Consider the following 22,402-nt stretch of genomic DNA (forward strand, 5'->3'; position numbering starts at 1 on the left):
GACCAGAGTCCGGAGAATCCCATTCGTGGGTCACCAGCTTGCGGACCTTCTTAGGCAGTGGGAAAGACGTGGTTGGCCCACGTATGCCATCGAGAACTGGATTAACTTAAATACCTGGGGAATAAGTGGCCGCAATTCATCTCGCTTAAAAAGACGAACCACATGGGGATCATCGCCCTCCGCGGACGGTAGATCATCCACATCCATGTTCACCGGATCGATGTCCCCCAGATCAGGACTCTGAGGCAGACGCCAGGGCTAGACCCTGTTGGCCTCTGGGAACCATCATCTATCCCGCTAGAGAGCTGTTCCATGGGTCGACGTCTCTTCACAGATGGTTCCATGAGAACAAGCAGCTGGCCGGACTTCTTAAGCACCTCCTGCTTCCTGGCAAGGAAAGCCTGGTGCCCGAGGAAGATAAACTCAGGGGAAACCCCATCCGGGTCCCCCTTCCTCTCAGAGGGGTCAAGCTCATCCGCATCAGCTGCACTCAGACATCCTCCCCCATGGGGCCCAAAACAGGAGGGGATCCCCCCATAGCAACTCGCAGCAAAAAGCACCTCCCCCATGGGAAGAGGACACCTGCCCTGACGATCCCTCCATCCCTGAGACACAATCCGGGCAGAGGGAGGCCTCCAATGACTGTCCGCGTGCCCCACACGCGCGGCAGGCAGCTGATTTGGAGCAGGGCCTCATTAATCACTGGGCAGCCACTCAGTGATAAGGCCGAGAGAGGAGAATGGAGGCCGGGATCGACGCCACCGGCGAAGGAAAAACAAATTATGCCACCGCGCAGTCTCTAGGCTGAGCGAGGGGAAGGGCTGGAATGCCAAAAGCACACGCTGCCGGCTGAGTGAAGAAAAAAACAGCAGGCCTGCCTGTTACCGCCCTGCCGTGCTGCTGTTCGCGCCGAGCTGCGCCAACAGCAAGGTAAAATAAATATCACTCACCCCCTCCCTCCTGAAGCCACCCGGAGCCCCGGAGGCTGAGGGATATCCAAGGAAAGGAAGCTGGTACACTCCCTGACCAGCCGCAAGGACAACCCCCCTGCAACAGCTTCCACGCAGCCTTGGGGGTGAGAGCCAGGAGCCCTGCACTGCACCACCCGAGTCCAACCCCCCCGGATGCCCAGCTTCGACTGAGGGATGGCCCACGAAGGTGCCTAACACCTCAGGAAGCAACCCGACGGAAAAAAAACCGCAAAAAATCTAGCTAAACTAACAAAAAACCTAACTAAGACTGCAGGTGCATCTCTACCTGCTGGAGTCAGAGAAATACTGAGGGACTGCAGGTGGCACTCTCGTTATGTAGCAGTGCCCAAAGTTCTACTTGTTCTCTGACTCCACCTGCTGGTAGGGATACACAAACCACTTCTCTGGACTGATCCTTGTATGTATAGGGAACTATGATGCGCATTTAACCAAACTGCCTTCCACGCTTCAGCATTAAATGAGGCTCCCAGATCAGCATTCCACTGGCTTATTAAAACCTGCAGCGTTTCGCTCCCAATCTTGCCCTGTAAAATACCCCAACAGATGAGCATGGTACCCTTTGCAGAAGCATCTGGGTCTGAAAGGTATTTTTCCATTCCATTAAGTTCTGGGAGAGGAGCAGCCAAGTCAATAAATTCAGAGAGCGCTTGTTACAGTTGCAAATAATTTGCGTGTGCGTACATGGGAAGATCAAATTCCAAACTCAAAGACTCAAAAGATTTGAAACTGCCTGCCATTCCAGAATTGTGCTAAATTACGCAGACTGCATGCTCTCCATTCTTTAAAGACCGGGGAAAAAGTAAGCCCCGACACATCTGAATTGTCGTATATGGAAGCCATCAGTGATAAAGTTTATGACTCCATCCCTAGATATCTCTGTACCTGTCTCCAGTGGTGAAAGACTGTTTTTCATGCTTGGGGGTGTATGCTCCCAGAGACTTTGGGTGTCTCTTTTCTAAGAATTATGATAGCTTATTTGCTAAAGTTAAAAGCGATCTACAAAGTTGAGCGGATTTACAATTTCTTAGGCTGGGCGTATAAATCTCATAAAAATGAATGTTCTTCCTAAGTGTTTATATCCTTTTCAACATGTTCCATGTGATATGCCTGCCAGGGTCTTTGATAACCTTCATGGTAGGATTTCTAAATTCGTATGGCGCTATCATCGAGCACGTATTAAGCTGAGTCAACTGTGACTTCCCAAGAAGTAGGGTGGGATGGTGCTCCCCAACTTCAGAGTTTACTACTGGGCTGCCCAAATGATATCCTTTAAAACCTGGTTTAGGCACATAGAAGCATCATGACGACCTCTGGAAAAATTACAATCAGATGTTGACTTAATGTTACTGTTTATTTCACATGCATCCCAACTGCATAGAAGAGTGACTAAACAGCACTCTTTGCCATGTACTCTTGTACATGTACTCTTAATTATGTACATTATGTAATATGTTAATTATGTACAAGAGTACACGTACATGTACTCTTGTACATAATTAACCTCCTCTATATCTCTTTTTTCCTCCACCCCAGTTCATCAGCCCTTGTTTAATTGTAACTGCATCTCTTCTTCACGTTTATTTATGTTCTTGGTTGTATTCATCACACCCCTGTTTTTATGTAAACCGACATGATGTGAACGCTATCATGAATGCCGGTATAAAAAAAACCTTAAATAAATAAACAAACAAACATAGCCTTATTCAGGCCAAGGTAATTTAACCTTTCAGACTACAGTAAATATTGTACTATACCTAGCAGAGCACATTCGGCTACAACAGTCTGTCCGGCAGCGGTTAATATTGCCTTCGAAACACCTTAAATAAAATAAAAATACATTAGCTTTATCAATATTTTTAAGCATAGCTACTGTCAGTCCCATGGAATGACTCAGGTGTGCAGTTCTTGAAAATGAAAGTCTATAGGTATTTGAAACACTTCACTGGAATGTAATAAAGGTACAGGGATGGAAAATTTATCACCACTTTCATTTTTTATATTACCGATATAAAACATAACAAAAATGCCTCATGAGGTTTATCTAACCTGCCCAATTTCCTTCCTGCTGCAATAATGTGGACCTCACTTGATAGCCAGCTTTATTTTCACATCCTCCCAATAATCATCTGTCCTTATCCATGCACCTCCCTCTCCATTTTGCACAAAAATATTTCCTAGTGTTATTCCAAAGCCAACTCCCATTAAGGTCCATAGGAACAGCAATTTTCAAAAGCCATTTCTCCATCTAAATGGCTACATACACGGGTAAAAGGGCTATGTGAGTAAAGTTAGGTGTGTAGTTCCACAACACATGAACTTTTACCTGCAGAGAGCAAAAGTGCCCTTCAGAGTGGGGTTAGGTCAGGGAATGCTACAACACAGGGGGGGGGTAGAGTTTCAAAACTTTACACGCATGGCCGGGCTTATGCGCGCCAGGCCAATTTTCAAAGGCCCAGCCACGCATGTAAGTCCCGGGGCTTCGGGGAGGGGGCGGGTGGTCTGGGGCATGGCTAGAGGTGGCCGGCACAGTGGCCATTTGCCGCTATGCTGGGGGATCGCATGCTGGCAGGGTGCCGGCACTCGCAATTTGCGCCTGCTTGAAGCAGGCGCAAAAGGTAAGACAAGGATTGGGGGGGGGGGGGGGTGGGTTAGGATAGGGTTAGGGGGCAGGAAGGTTAGGGAAAAGGGTAGAAAGGTTAGTATAGGGGGTAGGGAAGTTCCCTCCCAGGCCACTCCTAAATTGGAGTAGATTGGGAGGGAACTGCGGAAGGCTGTGGGCATTAGCCCGCACAGGTTGCACAAATGTGCACCCCCTTGCGCACGCTGACCCCTGATTTTATAACATGCGTGCACATGTTATAAAATGTATCAATGTGTGCGCTCCAGGTAGCGTGTGCATTCTTTTAAAATGTACCCCATGGTGTGTTGTATTTTTAAAATACTGCACATGCTGTTTTTTGCTGGAAAATTATCTACATAAAAAGCAGGTGAATGTGTCTGCAGACAGTTTTCCTGGGCAATTTTCAAAAGGGAAATTACACATGTACTTTCCCTTTGAAAATCCAGTTAAAAAGGACCCGAGGACTTAGCATTAAAACACATGGTATTGAAAATTGCCCCATAATGACCTCTTGTTCTACAAATTCCTTTCCACTGAAAAAATCTGCATTAATTATATCTTTTTAATTGCTGAATGTCTCTATTCTAGCTCTCTCTCTCCTCTCAGGCACCCATAAGCCTTATTTCTCTGGATTGCCTCTATCGTCTATAAGCTCCTTAATGTGGATGCGGGCTCCTGAGAATCTGAGGGACCAAGGGAGTGCATTCAGAATTTCTGACCTTTGTGCATTACCTTTAGCTCTTCAGTTCATTACCTGAATTGAGGTTAAATTGATCATTTGATGAGTTTACAATCACATCTGAGTTTTCCTTTGTTATGTCTCCTGTTTTCACTTGAAATGTAATTGTTCCAATCTGCATTTCATAGACACCCAATGTTCCCTGAGAAATGGCCCCAAAGAAAGCTGCAAGACAACAACATTATAAATTAGTAAAAAGGAATGTTTCACTGTATCAGTCCTCTTTGTAAATGTAGCATCCTCCTGCAATTTATTTATTTTTTTTAATTTATAATCCGCATTTTGTGACCTGTCAGCCACTTCAAAGCAGATTACATTCAGGTACAGTGGGTATGTCCCCATCCCCAGAAGGCTTATAATCTATGAGGTATATTTACTAAGCCATGGTAAGTGTTTATTGTGCGATATTTTTGGCCAAATAACACAAGTACTTAAAATAAGCTGCTTTTCATGCATAAGCTTTGCAAATGCATGCAAAGCAGCTAATTAATAGCTAATTCAATGCAAATAAAGTAACAGGGCTAGCCTCAAAAATGCAAGCTGTGTTATTTTTCTGAAAGCTACAACTCAGGACTTGTAACCAATTTCACTGCGAGCAACGGGATGCTAATGCACATCCCAATGCTCCCAGCCTGGTGCTTGAAAAGCCACATGGCCCGAAACAGCACCTCTCCTCACCAAGTGTGCAAGATCACCACATAACTACCCACCACCTCTAGAAGTGGTCCAGAAGTGAATACAATATGAAAAATAAACTCGATCTCCCACCTAACCCCCCCCCCCCTTTCATAAAGCAGTCCCTCCTATTCCAGGTTCCCCCAGTAGAAGACACATCCTTCCCCCAGCATCCCTAATCATCTAGGAGGTCAATGGTGGTCTAGTGGAGCTTGGACCACTCCCTAGACTCCAGTCAAGCTAGCCATCATACTAGGCATACACTTATCACAGGGACAGCATCATTTGGACTTAAGGGACCAGTTGGCCCAGAGCCCAGCAGGTGCTCCAGGCCCCACTAGTTCACTAGGTATCCCTGGGGGGGGGGGAGGGGGGGACTGTTTTGTTTTTTTTGTTTTGTTTTTAAAGAGGGGGTTTGGGTAGGAGTAGTAGAATGGTCACCGTGCAAATTATAAAATTTCTAATACTGTATTCACATCTGGGCTGCCACTAGAGGCAGCAAGGGTCTTGCACACTTGTGAGGGCACCATTACGTGTCTCTTGGCCCTCGCGAAGGGGGCTACCATTGCACAAATTTAGGGTATTTTCATTGCTGCATTTTATTCCACTGAATTTTTCTGCAGGAGAAAATACCAGTCAGTGATTTTTGCTTGTGAAGCCTCCGCAGTATTTTTCCACAGCCCTCAATATTTTTCACATCCATGGAAGAATACCATGGGGCTGTAAATAACCCTCTAAATTTGTAACTTAGGAAATGGAGGGCAAAGTAGCTTGATCAAGGTCACAAGAAGAGTCAGTGGGAGAAGTGGGATTTGGACTCTGCCTTCCCTGGTTTACAGACCACTACTTTTAGCCACTAGGCTGCTAATCATTTTCTTTTCTTTCAAAATAATTAAATGCTAAAGGCACAGGAGGTGTGGGTAATCCAAATAGTTTTACACCTCTTCTAACCTCACCACAAAACAAAGCTGAGTGACATTTGTAAGGAGTCAAACACTTCCTGATGTGCCCTAGATACACGAGGATTTGGCTTGCTTTTGAGGGTATGAGTAAATGAAGCAGCAATATGCGTGCAGTGGATAGGAAACAGTTATCCTTTGGTTATATTATTGCTCAATCTGTCCAAAATAAAAAAGTATCGAAATTGCTGACATGCTACAAGAATATGCCTTCGATTGGTTTTTTATAACTGAATTCGGGCATACAGAGGAGGATGTAATATTATTAAATCAGATGACACCACCAGGATATTTCTTTCAAGAAAAGATCCAGGATGGAAAACAGGGTAATGGGATATTGTTTGTTTTTTTTATGAGTATATCTTGAAGGTACAAATTTAGTCCCCTGGAATTAGGAGATAGAGTGGATGCAACATTGATTAAAATTTCTGACTTGCATTTTGGTTCAAAGTTATAAAAAAGGTTGATTTTTTTATTTGGGATAACAAGATTGTTATTAAGTTCTAAGAATGTTACTTTAATTGGGGATTTATATTTACAGGTGGATAATTTAAAGTCATCAGTAGCACAGCAATTTCTTGAATTTATTGTGGTAGCTTGTTCAATGTAACTGATTGATGGTCCTACCTAGTGTTTAGGTCATACTTTAGGATTTAACATGTTCTGAAGATTTTTATTTAGAACAGATGATTTCGCATATGAAAATTGTTCCAGTAGTATGGTCCGACTATTACGCCATCTTTGGTAAGGTTTGTGTCTCTATCAGGCGATGTTTGGAAGGTAGGAAGATTAGATGGATGAGACCTAAATTGATGTGGATCAGTTTAAACAAAGATGGGAAAAAAAGACGGTTTTAGGGTAGATTCAGTTAATATGATTGTTGAGATGCTTATTAAAGAGTAGTTTGGGTGTTTGGAAAGAGTATGATACTGTGGCGCCTAAACATATGGTTTTATGCGTGAAGGGAAAAGAAATATCCTTGATATACTTTAGAATTGTGTAATATGAGGAAAGTTGTGTGTAGATATGAGCGAAATGGCGGAAGAGTGAACTGGAAGCTGATAACGAGTACTGTCATTTATTTAAAGGAGTATAAATAAGAGGGTCAGAAGGTGAGGGCTGAGTTCTACTCTAATAGAATTAATACATTGTTAAATCAACCTAGAGACATGTTCTCTTTAGTCAATAAATGAAAATAAAGTCTTTTATAAGGAAGCCCCAAAGGTTTTAGCAAATTATCTTGAACAGAAGATTTTAAAAGGTAGGGACAGTTTACCTAACATGCTGATTCCAAGTAACTGATATAGTTTTGCAAACAAAATTTTAGTGGTTGGTCAGGGTTTAGGATGGTGGAAGAGGATGATGTTTCAAAAATAATTTCTCAGTTGCAATCAATGGGTTATCCATCGGATTGTATACCATTTTGGATTCTTACCACTCTGTCTGGTGATATGTATGGTATTATCAGACAAACTATAAACCAATCTTTGAGGGCTCCGGATCTTAAGTTGTTGAAAAAAGTAGTGGTGTATCCAATAAAAAAAAAATACTAACTTATCTGGGAATGAATTTTAAAATTTTCACTCAGTATCAAACCTGGCCAAGTGAGTAAGGTTTTTGAAAAATGGGTTGCTTTGCAATTAGATTAGTATTTAGTAGTAATCATATTTTAGATTGTTATCAATTAGGATTCCAAAAGAAATGTGGAATCAAAACACTGTTAGTGTCACTTGTGGACCATTTTCAATGAGAGTTGGATATGTGTCATTCTTTGCTGGAATTTTGTTGGCTCAATTACAAGCCATTAGTTTTTCAGCCATAATTTTAGTACAGTTCACTTATTTTTTTTAAAAATAGATCTGTGTTTGGAGGTAGATCATCCTGGAGAGTTATGCTGTTGTGTGTACTTCAAGGACTGGTTCTATATACTGCCCTTTTTATTATAGATTTGCAGCCTATAGGTAATCTTATCCACTCCTTAAAGGTAATATACTGTATTTATGCAGATGATCTGCAATTTTGTCTGCAATATAATGAAAATGGTAGATTACCAGAGCAATTGTTTAATGATTGTATGGAAGCTGCACAGACACAGTTGGGAAGAGTTAAATTGGTCCTGAATATGAAGAAAACTTTTGTATTGAGTAATAGTCAGAAAGCTCATGATCCTAATGCTCAGGGAATTCGATTTAGAGACATTCCAATTCTGATAGTTTCGGAGACAAGAAATTTAAAAGTTGTATTACATTCTAGGTTGAAAATGAGATCTCATATTAAGTCAGTGGGGAAGGCTGTCTTTTTTAAATTAAAAATGGTTAGACATCTGAAATCAAAATAGTCTCAGTCTGATTTCCAGACATTGGTGCAATCACTTGTCTTAAGCAAAACTGATTATTGTAACATTTATTTTGATAGGTCCCTCTCCTATTCCTAGCAGCATGCAGGGAACAGGAGAGAGAGCTACTACCCGCTCCTATCAGCCATTGTAACGGAGTCTCTGGAGGACTGCCTGTGCTTCACAGCTTATCCCCGCCCATTGCAGACATCAGAGAGCACCAGGCATTTAACTGAAGTGCCAATGCCAGAAGATTGTTTCCCTGCTGTTTGCTGTCCTGCCTTCTATCATTGGCTGGACCTACCACCTGCTGTTATAAGCCATTCTAGTAACGTCCCTGAAGGACTGCCTGTGCTTCATGGCTTAGCCCCACCCATCCCACCCATTACTGATATCATTGGGGGTACCGGGCATTTAACCGAAGCGCAGACACCAGAGGTGCCTGTGCCGGTTGGGTGTGTGCCTTTGTCGTGTGCACGAAGTAGCACAACAAAGGAGCTTTGCCCTTTGTGCACCCCTTCGTGTGCACTATTGCCTAGACCATGCCGAAGCTGAAGTTTACTCCACTTGACATGGCTGAAGACTACCAGTAAGTACTTTATATCACCAGTACCTGATAAACTGATACCACCAACGATTATGGGTCAAGGCCACTACATCCATTGTAACATGCACCAACCAAGACAGTTATGCTCTCAAGGAACACTTAGAGAAATTCCATTGCTGCCTATGTCTACCCTTGCTTTATGCACTACGATATTTATCTTGCTTGCTAGTTAATGCTCAGTCAATAGCAAAGAAATCTGCTATTATATATGATTTACTTTCAACTAGATCTCATGATTGTTTGTGTGTTACAGAAACTTGGCTTAAGGATTACGATGGTCCTGTTCTGAACCATTGCTGTCCACCTAATTTTTCTTACATTTTCAAGCCCAGACAAGGCTGCAAAAATGGAGGTCTAGCCGTTTTCTTTTAAAAAAAAAAAAAAAAAAAAAAATCATCTGAAATTTACTGAAGTGGATGTTTTGATACCACCACCATATGGATTGCTTTGTTTAAAATCAAACTTTATTAATGTTTGCCTAACCTATTGCCCTTCTGGGCTGTTATCACATAACTCCTCCCCCATTATAGAAAATACTTAATCTTGACCTGAATCTCACTAATACCATTATCTTCATATTAATGCCCCTTGTCTATCACACCCAGCGCAAATTCTTTTAAATACATTATCCTCCTGCGGATGGCAATAGATCATCTCTGCCCCCACACATAGAAGGAGTCACTAGACATGGTTTGTATCAATTATGCAGGATTTTCTTTGTATGATGAAGGTGCCTCCATGAATAAGAAATTTTGGAGCCATTAATTCCTGATACGATTTTCTCTCATGTCTTCTCTTTGCACTCATAAGTCAACTGCTGATCATTCCACATTTACTAAGCGTGGTCATATTGACCCTCAAAAATTAGCCTCAGAATTAGTACTATTATTGATAGTAAATCTTGCGACTCTCCCAAAGAATTCTTTCTGCTGTGGAATTCTTCATTAACACTTACCCTTGATAGTCTTATACCGATGAAGACCTTCATTAAGAAAAGAGCCAGCCTTGCCTCTTGGTTTAATAATACTCTTCAAAATCAGAAATGTGAACTGAGAAGACTTAAAAGGAAATGGCACCAATATCCATCTGATTGCAATAAGCTTATATCTAATTCTCATTTTACGGCCTATCAAGATGCCATCAACATAGCTAAGAAATCATACATTTATTCCAAACTTGCCATTTCTTTTAACAATCCTAGACATCTTTATTTTTCAGTTAAACAGATTATTAATCCTTGTTCACGCCCTTGTTCCCTGGATTGAACATTGCAGAGACATTTGCACTACATTTTAATAATAAAATGGCTACTGTGAGAAGTACTTTTCAAAACTCCTCAAATTGTATTTGGACAAATTTGTTCTAGATGGTCTGATCTGGGAGAATTTTGACCCAGTTTCTGAAACAGCCAGAATTAAGATTATTGATCATATAAATTCCTTATCTAGCCCTTTAAATCCATGCTCTACTGTACTTCTCAAAATGATTACGATGGAAACAGCTAGATTCATCTCTAATACTATTAATTCATCTTTAAAACATGGTTCCCTTCCAGACACACTGAAATAAGCCTCAGTCTGTCCTATTATTAAGAAAGCCTCAGTGATCCAACTCTTCCTTCTAACTATTGTCCTCTCATCACTGCCATATGTAGCAATAATTTTGGAAATTGTTGTACTGTATCAGCTCTGTGCTTATCTGGACGCCAATAATGTATTGGACCAGTATCAATTTGGTTTTAGGAAACATCACAGCATTAAACTTCTTTTTTCTAGTTTTGACACTGCGAGGCAGAGTATTGATTGGAGTACTGCTTTTCTGTTGGTGTTGCTTGATATCTCTGCCACCTTTGACACAGTAGATCATGAGATTTTCCTTTCTAGACTACATTTGATGAGATTTTCAGGCTCTGTTCTCTCTTGGTGCACCTCATATCTAACTAATAGAGTACAACAGGTAAAAGTCTGTCCCCACTCCTTATCCTAGACCTCTTAATTCAGGTGTATCCAAGATTCTGAACTCTCAGTGGCTTTGTTCAACATCTTTCTAATGTCCTTGCTAACCTTGGGGTACATTATAAACTTTATGCAGATAACATCCAATTTAAATTTATCCTTAAAGACTCATAAGCACAAACCAAAGCATTTCTTCTCTCCTATCTTTCTACTATCCAAACTTGCTCAATCAAAATATCTTCTCTCGCATTATCATAAAATCTGAACTGATCTTTCTGTCTCGTTACCCAATCCCAAAATTCCAAAGAAAATCCTTTTCAATAATCAGACTATTATGCTCTCTCACAAAGTCCGTAATCTTGGAGTCATTATTGACCCTGCCATCTCTATGCAAGAGCATATTAAAATAAATAACTCAACCATAGTTTCATAAATTACATCGGCTATGACATCTAAAACCCATTTTATACCCCAATGATTTTCATTCTTTCTGCAGTCTCTTTTCTGGTTGAATACTGTAAATGTAAAGTACTCTAATTCCAATTCCCTTAATGTCCTAAACTTTTAGGAACTCAATAAAATGAAGATGAAGGCAGCAGTCCAGCAGCAAGAGGGGGGCTTTCCAGTCTTTTGCATTGAGTGTCACATGTATGATTTTTTACTTGCCGGTGAAAGATTGTATGTGTGCACTCGGTATAAAGAGCTCCTGGCTCTCAGGGAACAAGTCTGATCTCTGGAAGCTAGAGTAGCAGACTTGGAGGAGCTGAGGCAGACAGAGGTACATTGATGAGACCTTCAGGGACATAGTAGCCAAGTCCCAAATCCAGTGTGCAGCCCCAGTGCTGCACTGGATGAGAAAGGTCTCCTAGTAGATCATCAGCCTAGTGTAACAGGAAGTAATCCTGTAGAAAAGACCTGCTCTCCGGGTGATGTATGGTCCTCTCGCACTGAGGACAAGTCTCCCAGGGCTACTATCCAGGAAGGAAGGGTTAGGTCGGCCATCATAGTTGGTGATTCAATTATTAGAAATGTAGATAGCAGGGTGGCTGGTGGATGTGAGGACTGCCTGGTAACTTGCCTGCCTGGTGTGAAGGTGGCAGACCTCAAGCGTCACCTAGATAGGATTATAGACAGCGCTGGGGAGGAGTCAGCTGTCATAGTACACGTGGGCACCAACGACATAGGAAAATGTAAGAGAGAGGTTCTGGAAGCCAAATTTAGGATTTTAGGCAGATAGCTGAAATCCAGAACTTCCAGGGTGGCGTTCTCTGAAATGCTTCCTGTTCCACGTGCAGGTCCCAGAGGCAAGCAGAGCTCCAGAGTTTAACTGCGTGGATGAGACGATGATGCAAGGAAGAGGGATTCAGTTTTATAAGGAACTGGGGAAACTTGTGGGGAAGGAGGGAGACTTTTCCGAAAGGATGGGCTCCACCTTAACCAGAGTGGAACCAAGCTGCAGGCAATAACTTTTAAAAAGGAGATAGAGCAGCTTTTAAACTAGAACAAGGGGGAAAGCAGTCACTCAGCAGTGCATGGTTCGGAAAAATGTATCCTTGAAGGATAATAATGAAACAGGAGAGTTAGGGAATCCCAACAGAGAGGCTCCTATAAAAGCAAACACAGTCCATGTGCCTATATGTAAAAAAAAAAAATTCACCTGAACTAAAGATTTCCAAATTATCCCTGAAAAGCAGGTTGTTAACACACCTTGAAATGTCTGTATGCCAATACCAGAAGTCTAAGAAGTAAGATGGGAGAGTTAGAGTGTATAGCAGTAAATAATGAAATTAACATAATTGGCATCACAGAAACCTGGTGGAAGGAGGATAACCAATGAGACAGTGAAATATCAGGGTACAAATTATATCACAATCATAGGGAGGACCAACTTGATGGAGGTGTGGCACTTTGTCCGGGAGGATATAGAGTCCAACAGGATTATACAAGAGACTAAATGTTCAGTAGAATTTATATTGGAAGAAATCTCACATGTATTGAGTAAGAGTATAGTGATAGGAGTATACTACCGTCCACCTGGACAAAATGGTCAGACAGATGATGAAATGCTAAGAGAAATCAGGGAAGCTAACCAATTTGGTAGTGCACTAATAATGGGAGATTTCAATTACCCCAATATTGACTGGGTAAATGTAACAAAGTTCCTGGGTGTCATAAATGACTGCTTCATGGAGCAATTGATTCAGGAACCAACAAGACAGGGAGATATTTTAGATTTAATTCTTAGTGGCATGCAGGATTTGGCAAGAGAGGTAGCGGTAGTGGGGCCACTTGGCGATAGTGATCATAACATGACCAAATTTAAACTAATAACTGGAAGGGGACAATAAGTAAATCTACAGCTCTAACATTACATTTTCAATAGGGAAACTTTGATAAAATGAGGAAAATAGAAATAAACTGAAAGGTGCAGCTGCAAACATAAAAAGTGTTCAACAGGCATGGACATTGTTTAAAAATACAATCCTAGACATGCAGTCCAGATGTATTCCACGCATTAAAAAAGGTGGAAGGAAGGCAAAACAATTACTGGCATGGTTAAAAGGTGAGGTGAAAGAGGCTATTTTAGCCAAAAAATCCTTCAAAAACTGGAAGAAGGCTCCATCTGAAGAAAACAGGATAAAGCATAAGCATTGTCAAGTTAAGTGTAAAATATTGATAAGACAGGCAAAGAGATAATTTGAAATGAAGTTGGCCATAGAGGCAAAACTCCTAATAAAAGCGTTTTAAAATATATCCGAAGCAAGAAACCTCTAAGGGAGTCTGTTGGACCATTAGATGACAGAGGGGTTAAAGGGGGTCTTAGGGACGATAAGGCCACTGCAGAAAGACTAAATTTATTCTTTGCTTCCATGTTTACTAATGAGGATGGTGGGGAGATACCAGTTCAGGAGATGGTTTTCAAGGGTGATGAGTCACTCGAACTGAACCAAATCACTGTGAACCTGGAAGATGTAGTACGCCAAATTGACAAACTAAAGAGTAGCAAATCACCTGGACCAGTTGGTATGCATCCTAGGGTACTAAAGGAACTAAAAAAGGAAATTTCTGATCTATTAGTTACAATTTGTAACCTATCATTAAAATCATCCATTGTACCTGAAGACTGGAGGATGGCCAATGTAATCCCAATATTTAAAAAGGGCACCAGGGGCGATCCAGTAAACTATAGACCAATGAGCGTGACTTCAGTGCTGGGAAAAATAGTGGAAACTATTCTAAAGATAAAAATCATAGAGCATATAGAAAGACATGGTTTAATGGAACACAGTCAACATGGATTTACCCAAGGGAAGTCTTGCCTAACAAATCTGCTTCATTTTTTTGAAGGGGTTAATAAACATGTGGATAAAGGTGAAATGGTAGATGTAGTGTATTTGGATTTTCAGAAAGCATTTGACAAAGTCCCTCATGAGAGGCTTCTAAGAAAACTAAAAAGTCATGGGATAGGAGGTGATGTCCTTTCATAGATTACAAACTGGCTAAAAGACAGAAAACAGAGAGTAGGATTAAATGGTCGATTTTCTCAGTGGAAAAGGGTAAACAGTGGAGTGCCTCAGGGATCTGTACTTGGACCGGTGCTTTTCAATATATTTATAAATGATCTGGAAAGGAATAAGACAAGTGAGGTTACCAAATTTGCGGATTATACAAAATTATTCAGAGAAGTTAAATCACAAACGGATTGTGATATATAACAGGAGGACCTTGCAAGACTGGAAGATTAGGAATCCAAATGGCAGATGAAATTTAATGTGGACAAGTGCAAGATGTTGCATATAGGGAAAAATAATCCTTGCTGTAGTTACACGATGTTAGGTTCCATATTAGGAGGTACCACCCAGAAAAAAAGATCTAGGCATCATAATGAATAATACTTTGACATCATCGGCTCAGTGTGCTGCAGCAGTCAAAAAAGCAAACAATGTTAGGAATTATTAGGAAGGGAATGGTGAATAAAATGGAGAATGTCATAATGCCTCTGTATCACTCCATGGTAAGACTGCACCTTGAATACTGTGTACAATTCTGGTCGCCGCATCTCAAAAAAAGATATAATTGTGATGGAGAAGGTACAGAGAAGGGCGACCAAAATGATAAAGGGGATGGAACAGCTCCCCTACGAGGAAAGGCTGAAGAGGTTAGGGCTGTTCAGCTTGGAGAAGAGATGGCTGAGGGGGGATATGATTGAGGTCTTTAAGATTATGAGAGGTCTTGAAAGAGTTGATGTGAATCGGTTATTTACACTTTCGGATAATAGAAGGACTAGGGGCATTCTATGAAGTTAGCAAGTAACTATATTTAAGACTAATCGGAGAAAACTTTTTCACAATGCACAATTAAGCTATGGAATTTGTTGCCAGAGGATGTGGTTAGTGCAGTTTGTATAAGTGGGTTAAAAAAAGGTTTGGATAAGTTCTTGGAGGAGAAGTCCATTAACTGCTATTAATCAAAGTTTATTTAGGGAATTTATTTATTTATTTATTTAGCATTTTTTATATACCGAGGTATAGCAGAGTTGCCTTCACTCCGGTTTACATACAGAAACAACATGTTACATAGAACGATGTATGAAGATTACAATTTAAAATTAACGATGATAAATACAACAGGAGAATGTATAACAAGATAACATAGGATAGAACCCTGAATAGATGTACATATATCTCATGAAGCATTGAAGGGCATCTGTGTCATTGTAACAGGGAGAATGAAAAAATGGCAGAATATATAAAAGAATTTTGGAGTCATTGAGTGCTATCTTTAGCAATTAATAGCCACTGCTATTAATTGCATCAGTAGCATGGGATCTTCTTGGTGATTGGGTATTTGCCAGGTTCTTGTGGCCTGGTTTGGCCTCTGTTGGAAACAGGATGCTGGGCTTGATGGTCTGACCCAGTATGGGATTTCTTATGTTCACGTTTGGAAAATGCAGGCGCTCTCCCCACCACTGGAGCCAGGGGGTACAGGCCTTCCAGTGTCAGACCCCCTTTGAAATTTGCCTCCGAAGTGACCTCATCAAGACCATACAATTCTTGATTGGCTTCCTTAACAGGGAAAAAAAACAAGAAGCTTTATGCAAGGAAAGCAAAATGGGATTTCTCTTTGGCACAGACATGGAATCTGCACCAGGCACTCCCAGCATCTTCAAAATCTGGGAAATCAGGGCCGGCAGTTAATCTTTATGAAAGAACTGCAACACAGTCCTATCAGGTTCCAGTCCTGGAGTAATTTCCCCCATCTTCCAGATAGTCCGGATCTGCCTCTTCATCAGTGCCTTCCGGATTCCTGTTGGCAATAGCCGCAGGTAACTGAGGTGTGCTTCTGAGCTTAAACATAGTACCAGAAGAGGGAGGGCCCACCACCTGAGGATCAGATCTGACAGAATTGGGCAGGGCTGAGGACTGCGTCTGAAGGAAGGATTGCAATCCTTGGGGGAAAAAAAAAATTCATGCCAAAAACAGAAGACACTTGTGTGGGACCCACTGAGCTGCCATACCCTGCGGAGGAAGCAGACAAGGGAATTCCAAGGTCAGGCGTTCCTCCGGACAAGTCTTTATCCAGGCCAACATCAGGCTGGGAAGACCAAGCTTAGCAGAAATCAGAGGAAGGTAATTCTCCCTGAGCCTCTAAGCAGTGCTGACATATGTTAGAGGACACTCCAGGCTGAGATGCCTGAATATGACAGGCAACACAGAGAGAAAAGTGCTTGGGTTTCTCAGCCACCAGCGCCATTACTTTGTTAGTATGCTTAACAGGCAATTGAAGATGTACATCCAGCCAATTTGCACCGAAAAAATTTAAGTGAAAAAATTTATACACACAAAAGTTAGACGCCCCAAGTCTATGCGCCGCAAAACTAAGCGAACTGACATCACGCCAAACCTGGGCGCACCAGATATGTTTCAGAATGTGCATACAGGGAGCGCACCCAAAAGAAACTGGGCGCGCAATTCGGGCGCACAGCAAGATGCTCTGCGTACACAGACGATCCTGTAGAGGGCAGCCGAACATGAAGAAAGTGCACGAAAACACCGCTGCGGCCTACCAAGCAACTCACAGGAAAAAACCTAACAGCATGGCCTACCCAGGCTGCTCAACTCGCCAGGCTGCTCAATTCCCTTAACCCCAACTGAAGCGGGAAGAAGATCGTAACTGCACGCCAAGCACCAAGACCAGAGGAAGTCCTACACAACCCCTCCATTCTGTCTCTGACCTTCCTTTTTTTTTTCAAACTTACCTGAGCTCAGTCCTTCTTGGCTGAGTACAGAGCATCTGTTGTCACCGCCGCGCTCAGCTTCCTGCATCCGCTGCCTTTAAGCTGTACAATCAGCTAAGTCCACGCAGGCTGAAAAACCAGCTATTGGACCAAGACACACATCTGAGGGACCACAGAAATCACTTCAGGAATTCTCAATTGGGGAAGGGACCATTTGGTATCACCGTAGGAGAGTGAGGCTTTCACTTCTTTAAAAAAATTCTTCTTCCAAAAATCTGAAGCAATCCCCAGTAAGGAGATGCACATCCACCATCTGCTGGAGATGCATAATACTGGCAGGCTGGGGTCACTGCAGGGGTATATATACTGTGACGTCAGCTTGCTCAGTCTCCATCTGCTGGCAGAGGTGCATAACCCACTGGTCCTGAATCCATCTGCCTAAAGGCTAGGACATTTCCATTTTTTAAATCATTTCAAGTACTAGTAGTATCATCTTTGCCACTTATTCACTTATTTGTGAATTCACATGAGAACAAAACACTTACTACATTTCTAAAGAGAGGCTGCATTGTCAGAGCAATGTATAATTCAGCTTCCCTCTAACAGTGCTACGCACCAGCAGTCCCCGTCCAACAATCTGTACTGCAGCTGCAAGACTAGTGTGTTACTGCTACCACTCATATCTTCACATTGGTAATTACCATTTGCTCTCCTCCACTAACACATACCTCTTATTCCAAGAAATGTTTGAGAGGAAACCCAGGTAAATTGTGGCAATGTGCTCTTGACCCCCAAAAATGGCACTTCAACAGATGACAATGTAAACATCAACACTGTGCATGAATAGCTAGCAATGAAGTGCATTCTCTTGGTCTTCTCATACTGCAGTACAAAGCTGTGGTTAGCCATATTGGTCCTGGAGAAAAATGGATTCTCTGTAGGTTGTTATATCTTTTATTGGGCCTGGTGGTTCGGTGACCAATGCTGTGCACGGCCATGTAGAGAATGAGGGTTCGATTACTAGGACTGTCGGAGTTTGGGGGGTATAAAGTAAAAGGAAATACCCCAGGTAGTGGTAAATGAGGGCTCATGGCACTATAGCCCAAAAGAGGTAGTTTCTGCTTCAGCTGGAAGCCAAAAGGAGCAGGAGGAAACTGCTAGGCTACAAAATAAAATATTAATTAGCTAAACAAAGCATTTACCTGGACCTTGCTTAGGTGTTGTGTTCCTGGTCGGTTTCTCCGGCGTGGTCTTTCCACTACCCTTGCTTCTGAGTTCGCTTGAAAATGCCTAGAAATACCAAAATGATCACCACAAGGTGAGATGCTTCTTAAATTCCCTCAAAATACCCCAAAACAACAACATTACTGTGAAGGAGAGATAGGGTTCACTTATCCAAAGAAAGGGCATATCATCTTCCAAAACAGACTGGCAAACCTACTGAGGAGGGATTTAAACTAGGATTGTCGGGAATGGGTGGACTAATTCTTAAATTAAATCTTTAAACACTTATAGAGAAATGGGAAAAAATGAGCTGGCAACCTATATATACTAATGCTCATAGTATGGGAAATTAAATCCCAGATCTAGAGGCAGTCATGGAACAGACTAACCTGGACACAGTGTCAGTCACAGAGATGCGCTACACAGAGAACCATGATTGAGATATAGTTACTCCCAGCTACATTCAGACTAGGAATAAAGAGAGGAGTGGTGCTTTACTGTATATTACAAATATTAAAAGCAACAGAACTGCAGAGCTTACAAGGAGGAGGACTGTGGGTTAATCTGAAAAGGAATGGAACATCCATTTATATTGGTACGATATGCAGTCTTTTGCAAGCAGAAATGGATAGAAATTTAACTGAAGACATTCACAAAATTCTGTGAAGGGCGGTTGCTATCATTACGTGATTTTAATCTGTTGGAATGGGGCATTCTGGCTATGGTGTCATTTAAAACAGCTCCCCTATGAGGAAAGACTAAAGAGGTTCGGACTTTTCAGCTTGGAGAAGAGATGGCTGAGGGGGGATATGATAGAGGTGTTTAAAATCATGAGAGGTCTAGAACGGGTAAATGTGAATCGGTTATTTACTCCTTTGGATAATAGAAAGACTAGGGGGCACTCCATGAAATTAGCATGTTGCACATTTAAAACGAATCTGAGAAAGTTCTTTTTCACTCAACGTGCAATTAAACTCTGGAATTTGTTGCCAGAGAATGTGGTTAGTGCAGTTAGTATAGCTGTGTTTAAAAAAGGATTGGATAAGTTCTTGGAGGAGAAGTCCATTACCTGCTATTAATTAGGTTGACTTAGAAAATAGCCACTGCTATTACTAGCAACAGTAACATGGGATAGACTTAGTTTTTGGGTACTTGCCAGGTTCTTATGGCCTGGATGGGCCACTGTTGGAAACAGGATGCTGAGCTTGATGGACCCTTGGTCTGACCCAGTATGACATGTTCTTAAAAGCAGGGATGTCCTGGATTATGATCAAGAAGAACTGCTCTGCCAACCGGTAACAGTACAGACATGGAAGGGGGTGATACTGGTACTTACAAATGGGGAGACTGTTTCTCATGTCATAGTGGGGGATCTCCTGGTATTCAGTGATCACAGGATGGTGTGGTTTAGTATTAGAGTAAAAGTATTAGTGGTTAATTCAAAGGAGAGGGTCCTAGAGTTCAGAAAAACTAAACTTTAAGATGGGTGGGGGGGTGCCTTAAGGAGGCCTTAATTGGCTGAGATAAGTTAGGAGAAACAGAAGAGCAATGGGCAAAAATAAAAAGGAAATACTGTAAAGGCAACAAACCTTTTTCAGAGAAAAATAAAAGGTAAGCAGAGAAAAATAAAAGGTAAGCAGAAAAAAAGAGGCCACTGTGGTTTTCTAAAGAAATAGCTAAAACATTAAAAAGAAAAAAAGGTTAGCATTCATAAACTATAAGAGATCGCAGGAAGAGGAAGACAAGGCAACAATATCTGGAAAAGCTAAGAGAAGCTGGAAAAACAATCAAGAAAGCAAATGTGCAAATGGAAGAAAAATAGCGAATATAGTAAAACAGGAAGAAAAGACATATGTTTGTGACAGGAGGAATGAAAAATAGGACTGTAAGACTAAAAGGTGAAAGGGATGAATTTGTAGGGGCCAACAAGGAGAAAGTGAAATTGCAAACATTTTTTTTTTTAATTGTTTATGAATTTAACAAATATTTGCAAGAAATACACATCTTGGTTGAAATCAGAGATACACAAAAATCAGATTATGTAGCTCAATGGAAATTAAACATCATCTCTATTAATCAAAGTCCTCAACATTGGATCCAGTGTCACAACCTCAGGCATATAAAAACAAAGGAAATAAGAATCTGAGTACGGAGAACGATACATTACACTTTATGGACCTAGATGGCTAAAAATGACTCATTCAATTACAATTGGAAAAGAGCTAGTTACTGGTACAATCTTATCTGAAAAAAAAGAAAAACTGATTGGGCTGAAAAAAGATATAGGAATTACCATGGTATTTTACTATACATTTACAGGGAAATTGTAATATATTTATTTATTTAATTTATTTGTTTTTATATACCGGTGTTCAATTTACATATCACATCTGTTTACATACAACTTAATGGTGCAGGAAGTCAAGCATTTCCTTTTGTTGAGTACAGGGAATGATTGGAAACAGTAACATGATTAAAAATAATAATTGTAAGAGTAATAAACAAAAACTAGCATTTGGTATAGGGTATATCAGTATCAGTAACATGAGTGATATGATGCATAGGTCATGTAGCATAGTAATTTACAGGTGGGTAGTTGAAGGTGGTGTTTTCGCTGACTGCAGGGGTTAGGGCCTGGTTTGGGGTTCGTTCGTGTTTGTAGTTGGGAAGGCTTTGCGGAATAGCCATGTCTTAAGATTTTTCTTGAACGACTGGGTGGATGGATCGGTTCTTAGATCTGTGGGGAGTTTGTTCCATAGGGTGGGACTGGCAATTGATAGTGTTTGTTCCCTTGTTGATATCCATTGGGTGGTTTTAGGGGACGGTGTTTGTAGCAGGCCAGAGTTTGAGGAGCGCAAAGTCCGTGTGGAAGGTGGAGGTGAAGGGGGGTAGTTAGCCAGTTGGTTTATCCATTGTGGAGAATTTTGTGGATGATGGTTAGAAGTCTTGTACTGTATTCTCTGAGGGATGGGTAACCAGTGTAGGTCTTTGAGGATGAGTGTGATGTGGTCTGATCTTCTGCTGTTTGTGAGGGCTCTGGCTGCAGCGTTTTGGAGTAGTTGGATAGGTTTAAGAGTGAAGGCTAGGAGACCTAGTAGAAGGGCATTGCAGCAGTGGAGTTTGGAAAAGAGAAGAACCTGTAGAACTGTTCGAAAGTCTTGTGGGTATAGCAGTGGCTTGAGTTTTCTTAGGATTTGGAGTTTGTGGAATCCATCTTTCAGCAGGTTGTTGATGTGTTTCTTGAAGTTTAATTGGTTGTCTAGCACGCCGCCAAGGTTCTTTACTGTAGAAAGTGTTTGGTTTGTGAGTGGGTGTGGAGGGTTTGTTGGATATGCATAGGATTTATTTTGGAGTGATAGCTGTGAGAGTAGGTGTTTTATTGAAGTTAGGTGAGAGTTCCATAGCTTAAGGGTGTGCTCAATGGAGTCTTTGATTGGGAGTAAGATATGCACATCGTCAGCATATACATAATGCATCAGTCCTTTTTCATTTAGGAGCTTGCATAGTGGTCATATAAATGTGTTTGTAGCAGGCCAGAGTTTGAGGAGCACAGAGTCCGTGTGGAAGTGTGGAGGTGAAGGGGGATAGTTATCCAGTTGGCTTATTGCAATTAGACCGGCTGAGGACAGAACTTTCCTCGCCTCCTCCACAGTTTTTACTTTTGAGGTCTCTCCATTGATAGCAGGTTACATGCTGAAGGAGAACAGCCATTTATATCGATAGTTCCCGTTCCTCAGTATTTGTACGATGTCCCTGAACTCTCAACGCTTACACAGAAACATAGAAATGACGGTAGAAGACGACCAATAGGCCCATCCAGTCTACCCAGCAAGCTTTCACACTTATTTTCTCATACTTATCTGTTACTCCAACTGCTGAGTTCAGGGCCCTTATTGGTAGCTTTTTGATTGTAATTTCCTTCCACCCCCGCCACTGATGCAGAGAGCAGTGTTGGAGCTGCATCAAAGTGAAGTATAAGGCTTAATGTTTGAGGGTAGCAACAGTCGTGTCTAGCAAGTTACCCTGATGTTTGTATACTCATACTGCTCAGATCAATG

At 41.5% G+C, this 22,402-nt stretch overlaps 1 protein-coding gene across 4 annotated transcripts in view; it reads right to left on the reverse strand.

Annotated features, from left to right (window-relative positions):
* PARP14 (poly(ADP-ribose) polymerase family member 14) overlaps positions 1-22,402 on the reverse strand; it is a 183,568-nt gene that overhangs the window by 74,961 nt on the left and 86,205 nt on the right. For all 4 annotated transcript variants that reach the window (XR_003857327.1, XM_029605294.1, XM_029605293.1 and 1 more), the window contains 3 exons: positions 18,323-18,410; positions 4,367-4,516; positions 2,747-2,809 (listed from right to left, as the gene is read on the reverse strand). Coding sequence is in view for 3 of the 4 variants with exons in the window: in XM_029605294.1 (XP_029461154.1) it covers positions 2,747-2,809; positions 4,367-4,516; positions 18,323-18,410 (301 nt within the window). In the remaining variant the exon portion in view is untranslated. The remainder of the gene's footprint in view (positions 1-2,746; positions 2,810-4,366; positions 4,517-18,322; positions 18,411-22,402) is intronic.

The sequence above is a fragment of the Rhinatrema bivittatum genome, chromosome 6 (assembly GCF_901001135.1).
Source record: "Rhinatrema bivittatum chromosome 6, aRhiBiv1.1, whole genome shotgun sequence".
Lineage (NCBI taxonomy): Eukaryota > Metazoa > Chordata > Amphibia > Gymnophiona > Rhinatrematidae > Rhinatrema > Rhinatrema bivittatum.